The 6750-nt window shown below is 45.2% G+C and overlaps 2 protein-coding genes across 5 annotated transcripts in view; one reads left to right on the top strand and one right to left on the bottom strand.

Moving 5' to 3' along the window:
• The first annotated feature begins 843 nt into the window (after positions 1-843).
• The window catches only part of RBIS (ribosomal biogenesis factor), a 9093-nt gene continuing 3186 nt past the window's right edge, over positions 844-6750 (top strand). The window contains exons 1-4 of one of the 3 annotated variants that reach the window (XM_053244478.1): positions 844-935; positions 1795-1911; positions 3202-3318; positions 5177-5284. In XM_053244478.1, the coding sequence (XP_053100453.1) occupies positions 855-935; positions 1795-1911; positions 3202-3318; positions 5177-5245 (384 nt within the window). In that variant the 5' untranslated portion in view covers positions 844-854 and the 3' untranslated portion in view covers positions 5246-5284. Of the gene's footprint in view, positions 1005-1794; positions 1912-3201; positions 3319-5176; positions 5285-6750 lie in introns of all 3 variants that reach the window. The other 2 variants (XM_053244477.1, XM_053244479.1) reach the window with 2 other exon arrangements.
• Positions 5302-6750, bottom strand: part of E2F5 (E2F transcription factor 5) — a 19929-nt gene continuing 18480 nt past the window's right edge. For both annotated transcript variants that reach the window (XM_053244475.1, XM_053244476.1), the window contains exon 9: positions 5302-6059. In XM_053244475.1, coding sequence (XP_053100450.1) covers positions 5950-6059 — 110 coding nt within the window. In that variant the 3' untranslated portion in view covers positions 5302-5949. The remainder of the gene's footprint in view (positions 6060-6750) is intronic.

Genomic DNA, 6750 nt, shown 5'->3' with positions numbered 1-6750 from the left:
TAGGTACTCTACCCTCTAAATACCAGTTGCAGGCGAGTTGCAGTAGAAGAGAGGGCATGCCCTCAGCTCTTGCCTGTGGGCTTCCTAGAGGCATCGGGTGGGACACTGTGTGAAACAGGATGCTGGACTAGACAGGCCTTGGACCTGATCCAGCAGGACCTTTCTTATGTTCGGTTCATCCCTCCAGAGACTTGTTTTAGGCCAGGGTTTCTTAACCTTGGGTCCCCAGATGTTGTTGGGCTACAACTCCCATCATCCCTAGCCATGGCCTTTGTGACTGGGGATGATGGGGGTTGTAGTCTGGGAACCCAAAGGTTAAGAAACCCTGCTTTAAGGAACGAATCACACCTTCCTTCAGAAGTAAGGGCACATCTAATGCTCTATTAGCACCACTCCTTAACTGGAAAGCGGGACTCGGAGGAGATACGTTTCCAGTAAGCTGCGAGCCAGTCGACGTTGCTGGAAGCCCTTTTAAAAGGCCGAAATCCTCTGCCTGTTTCCATGACGGCCCATTGTCTGGCTGTTCAGTGCGGAGGGCTGCTAGCCTAAGCATGGCTTATTCGGAAGTCAGTTCCCCGGTGCTGCTCAATGGGACTTGCTCCCTAGTAAGTGTGTAGTTTGAAACTGCAACTTTATTAGAAGACCGAGTCGAGGATTTCTAGCAGCAGCAACTCCGCACCACTTCCGCTAATCCCGCGCCGAGTTTGCACAGCCTCTAAACAGCAAAAGGCAGAAGCCACCACCTTGCAAGCAAAGCTTTCCAGCGGGGCAAAGTTTAGAGGAGCAGGGGCGGGGCGTCGCTCAGGAGGCGTGCCCTCCCGCGCGCTTTGACCTAGAATCCCTGGCGCGCTGCAATGACGAAGGAGCGCTCGCGCAGAGGCGCAGACAGACGCACGTGGAGCCGAGCAGGAAGCAGCTGCTTCGAGCGCCAGGTTGTGAGTTTGGGAGCGTGGCTGTGCGTGGGAGGTTGGCCAAACTCCGCGTACGGAGAGGGGGAGAGAAAGGTAAAACTAGCCATGGGCACGGGGATTTTAAGGCGAAGACATGGCCTCGACGGACAGTGTTTTGCTCCAGTTCGTGGCTGGGGGTGGGCTGGTGCCCAATCTCTGCAAGCAGTTACCCACTCCGACTGAAGCTGTTCCTGGAGATCTTCTCCCCGCAATATAGAATATCCAGGATTGCTTTCAGTCGTTACCTGCAGACGGCTGCCGATTCCTGGAGGCCCCGTGAGGGTTGGCAAGCCTATCTGCAAGCCTGTTGGGGTGATACGTTTCTCTAGAGCAGGGTTTCTTCGCCTTGGGCCCCCAGATGTTGTTGGACTGCAGCTACTCCCATTATCCCCAGCCATGGCCTTTGTGGCTGGGGATGATGGGAGATGTAGTCCAATATCTGGGCAACCAAGGGTAAGACGCGCTGCTCTAGAATCTCGTGGGTAGTATACCGGATTCCTTCGTGGTCCTAGAACTTTGCTTGAATGGTAGACACCCTGTTCACGCTTTCATACATGTAGAAGTGAACGTGGGCAGCGCTGGAGTGTTACCTCTGCCCCCGTCTGCGCACCTTTTATCCGAAGGTCCAGACAGATGCTGCGGCTGTACGATCTTGTGTACATACCCGATATGATACCCGAATTGGACTTGCTCCCAAATAAGCATGCTTAGGACTGCAGCCTTATTTGCCCCAGAGAGTCAAGCATCTGCCTGGACCTTATTGTAGCAGGACAACCATGTTACTGAATTGCTGAAAGGGAGCAGTAACAGACTGGCAAAACAAATGTTTTTGTATATAATTTAGGCAATGGGCAAGAACAAGGCAAAAGGTCAAAAGCAGAAGAATGTCTTTCAGGTGGCCAACAAAAAAATCATGAAGATTAAACATAAAGCAAAGCCAGTGACAACCAGTCTTAAAAAGGTTGGTATGGAAACAGTTGTCTTGATATTGCTTCAAATTCTTCATTTTGTTCTGAGCGGCAGTATTAAGACAGTATGTGAGCATGTGTGTTCAAAAGGGGGGCTTCCTGATTCAACCTGAGCCTAATTCAACCTGAGCAGGATCTAAAATTAACTGAGCTGACATCAAAAAACTTGTGAGTGTGCACATGCCTTAGGGAACACTGATTGGGAACATCTTAATATGTAGCTTGCACTGTGCTTCATAGCAACCAAACCTAGCTAGGGCATATGTTCTGGCCCAGTCATGTAGCTCTCAGCCTAGCCTACCTCACAGGGTTGTTGTGAGGAGAAACATAACCATCTGGTCTCCTTGGAGGAAGAGGAGGATATAAAAGTAAACTTTTTTTAAAAAAATACACTGGCCTAGAAATAGCAAGACAATGGAAATAGCAAGACAATGGAAACCCAGTTCCTTCCTTTTTCACCAAGTTTGCTTCTATTTCAGACTTGTGGTTATCAATAGCTTTTTCTTAAACATAAATGTAGGGTATTTTCTTAGAACATATGAGGCTTTTCTTACTTACTCCACCACCTACCTACCTGAAAAGGTGACTGCTTGTGTCAGATTAAGTTACGTAGTACATTGTACATGCAGGATTTTCATCTCTCACCCCCTATTGTAGATGAGGGAGATTAATAGGAGAAACCTTTCTCTTCAGAAACAAAATCATCATGCTATAAATTGCTCCCCAAAATTGAATGTTCTATCTCCCACGTTTCTGGAAGAGACCTCCTTCCTTACCATAAGCAACAAGCAGAGCCATTATGTACAACTGCTACTCCTGGTAACTTATAGCTTTGTCTATCAAATTATTTACGAAACTTTTGATATGTTTTAGTGAAACTCAAATTAAGCATGTTCTCCCTTCAAAATAATTTGAGAGTATTACATATTGTGTATTTTGAGCTGTTAGATGCTGAAGACTTGTGGTTCATGTTGAAATACAGAAGTCTTGTACATGTGTCCCCCCCTCAAATTTAGGAGTCGAGAAGGCAACTGGTTGAGTTTTGATTTTGTGTAATAGCCTCATAAGTAGGAAATACTGCTGCCTCTTTTATCTCCAATTATTTTAGTAGTATTTTTAGTATCCTGATCTATGCTGAGGATGACTTTTAAAAATTTATCTGGTGTTATTGTTTGCAATTGAAGTTTGATTGTCCTCTCTTTTACGTTTGTTTTAATCTCATGCTGGTCACTGACTGAAATAAAGAGGTTGATTGGTACATGTGTGTTTTTTCTTTTTGATAGATCAACATTGTGAATGCTGAAAAAGTTAATCTGGTGAATAAGGTATTTACAGAAGTACAGAAAGAAGTCCAGCAATTGTCCAAAGCCCCTTCATTAGATTCTCCAAAGAACTGCCCGGTAATTATCATTAATTTGTATTAAAAACAGATTCACATCTGCCTTTTGAATTCTTGACCCAAGCAAAATGCAATATTGCTTCTGTCTCTGATACATCCTTTAGCTATGTAGCGGTCTGAAACCCTTTTCTTAGTCAGTAATAATGCTAAGTATTAATCAGTAATACTATGTTATAATACTATTGCATCTACTGTTCTCCTGTGGAGGAAGAAAAAGGGTCCTCGTGGTTTTCCTAACACACAGGGGCCTTTGGCTAGAAGACTTCCTAACTGCGAATTGCATTCCAGAACAAAATTGGCACAGGAAGAATGGCTAGTTGACTCTTGCATCCTGAAACTTCAAGCTTTGTGATTGTATTTGAAGTAACTTTTCCATTAGAGGTTTTCTAGTAGGGCCCACATATATAGTGCCACTAGCAATGCATCTCTTTTGCAGTGATAAAGCCTTATTCAGACACTGTACATGTGTACAGATGTCTGCACATACATACCTCCTATTGGGCACACCAGCCTTCTGATCACAGGGAGAATCTCTTCACACTTACAGCTCTTGTTCCTGCATTGTGGCGGTGAGGCTTATGACTGGGTTGGCATTAGCCGGCATGTTCTAGGGATGCTGCCCGCAGGTGTCCCCCCCCCTTCAATAACATCTGAAGAGGGCTCCTATGTACCTGCATTCATTTTAAAAACAAATTTGGGCCCTGCCTCTTTCAAATGCAGAGTATCACTAGAGAATGTACTACTGTACCGCCATTCAGCATAATTTGAGTAACTGTGTACAGGTTCACTGTAAACAGATTACAAGGTGAACAAAGTGTGAATAATAGGGGTGTGCATGGAACCGCTGAACTGCGGTCCGGCACTGGGGTGGGGGGTTGTTTTAAGAGCGGGGGGAGGGTTTCCCCCTCCGGCACCCATAGTTCCTTTAGAATTGGGGCGGCAGGATACCTCCCTGCCACCCCTTCCCCCGTTCCACTGCTCAAGGCTCCCAGGACCCAGAAGTCTTCTACACGTGCACGCTTCACGTTTTTAAAACTCTCTCCTAAGGCGGGGTGGTGGTGGTGTTGCGGCATAATACCTAAGGAGGTATTGCGATGGCGGCGGCAGTAATTGGGGTGGCAGGATACTTCCCTGCTGCCCCTTTCCCCCATTTCACTTGTAAAGGCTCAGAGCCTTAGGCTCCCAGGACCCAGAAGTCTTCTGCATGTGCGCAAGTCACTGAGACATGAAGCGCGCACAGAAGACTTCTGGGTCCTGGGAGCCTAAGGCTCTGAGCCTTTAGAAGTGGAATGGGGGAAAGGGGCGGCAGGGAGGTATCCTGCCACCCCAATTACTGCCGCCACCGCAATACCTCCTTAGGTATTATGCCGCAACATCCCCCCCCCGCCTTAGGAGATAGTTGCGTGCGCGCGATGTGTGCATGCGCAGAAGACTTCTGGGTTCTGGGAGCCTTGAGCAGTGTAACGGGGGAAGGGGCTGCAGGATGGGACTATGGGCGCCAGAGGGGGAAAGCAGCGGGAGGGGTAAGTAAACCCTCCCCCCGCTCTTAAAGCAACCCCCCACCCGAACCCTGAACCGCCCAGGTCCGGACCGATCTTGAGGCCTTTAGAATGGCCTCCGGACTGGTCCGGGCACATCACTAGTGAATAAGGCTTAAGGTGTTCCATTTTCAGCTGCTGAATTCTAGCAAAGAAAGATTGCTCAGTGTCTGCTACTTCTAGGCTTCAATGTGCAATGAAATAACTGTATTAAGAGTTTTGAGGAACAAGACTCTGCATAGAGCTGATATTTCTAGCAGGAGAAATCTTTAGCATCTAGAATACTCCTTCACAATATACATGTATGTGTTTTTTGTTCAGATTCCAAAGCCCCTGGAAGGTGAACCAGCTAACGTGGATGCTGCTGCCAACCTGCTATCACAGTTGTAGTGCAACACATATGCCTACGTGCCAGCGTCGTAGCTCCTGGTATATCAATAAACAGCAACTCTTTATATAGTTTATTTTTAAAAAATCTTGTTAATGTACAAGCATTGGCACTCTTTAATACGAACTACAAATAGTACTTTCCTAGATCTAGGAATATGGAATGTCAGAAGTTTTTAAAAAGGGGGGGGGGGCGGGGAGAGAAACTTAAAGTGCTAATAAAGAAGGCACTCCGCAAAAAATGTGCTCACTGAAACAACATGGCATCCCTTAGGCAATGCCCATCATATTACAATTGGCAGTGATGCTGTTAAGACTTGGGACACATTTTTACAATGAATGTTGGACTTACAGGTGGCCAGATCTAAATAGAATGTGTAATCTGTTTCAAGTGGCAAGTCTAGATAACTTTACTGGAAGCAAGTAGGGGCACTATTAAACTTTGGTTCCTATGGAACAAATAATGAACCGGGGCTTTCAGTTAACTGTACTAAGCTATTGTATGTTTGAGAGTACCAGCCCCCTGCACAGCATTAAAAATGCACTTCAGTTTGACTTTAGAAACTGTTCAAAGTAACAAACAAATGCACACCCAGCATTGTGAACTACACACATTTTACATTCATTATTTAAATATACTTGCATTATGAAATTAAGTCTACAAATATATAGTTAGAGGTAGATGAGGCAATCTGGCTGCATCAAATCTAGTAGTTCAGTATCTGCACATCAAAGAGATCACAGACTCCTTCATTGTCGTCCAGGTTGAAGCTGTAGTCATCACCAGGAGTAGGGGAAAGCCGTAAGAGAGGAAAAACTGTAGAGCAAAGAGCATCTTAGTTTATGCGGAACTGACATCCTATTAGTAGAGGGCATGGCCTTGCAATTAACATAAGTACTGTATTTACCAAAATAGAATTTTAGTTAAAAATTGTTTTAATCATTGTTAAGGGAGTAGTCTTAAATTATGAGTTTTTAAGACTACCCCTTTAAAAATACAGGGTTATACCTTTATTTACCCCAAAGAAAAAGGACTCTGAAATTAAGACTATCCCCCCACTGAATACCAACATCCAAGAACTTGGGGGGGGGGCCTAGTCTTTGATCCAGGAAAATAAGGTACACAGGCTGTTGGGCAGTAGATTTGAATGCACTTGGAATAGTCTGCCTCATTCCTTCTGGTACTAGCTACACCAGAGCCATTGCTGCCACATTCCATCATCCTTTCTGGAAGGCTGGTCTGACACATGAAAGGACTGGTGAAAGGGATAGATACTAGACCCCATAGCTAGTTTTGCTACCTTGAAAAGAACAAATTACAGCAGCTGGTGTAATTGTTTGGTTGGTGAACCCAAGTTATTTATTGAAGTAGGTTTTGTTTGGGACTGTTAGTTATATCTTCTTCTTCTTTAGCTCAGAAAAACTGATGGTATTACTAAGGCACTGTGGCAATACAGTTCAATCCTCGCAGTTAAATTCATTCAATAGGTTATCTAATCCTGGTAGGT

The sequence above is a fragment of the Hemicordylus capensis genome, chromosome 4, assembly GCF_027244095.1.
Source record: "Hemicordylus capensis ecotype Gifberg chromosome 4, rHemCap1.1.pri, whole genome shotgun sequence".
Taxonomy (NCBI): Eukaryota; Metazoa; Chordata; class Lepidosauria; order Squamata; family Cordylidae; genus Hemicordylus; species Hemicordylus capensis.
The sequence above is the reverse complement of the archived record's forward strand: the minus strand, read 5'-3'. Positions and strand labels throughout refer to the sequence as shown.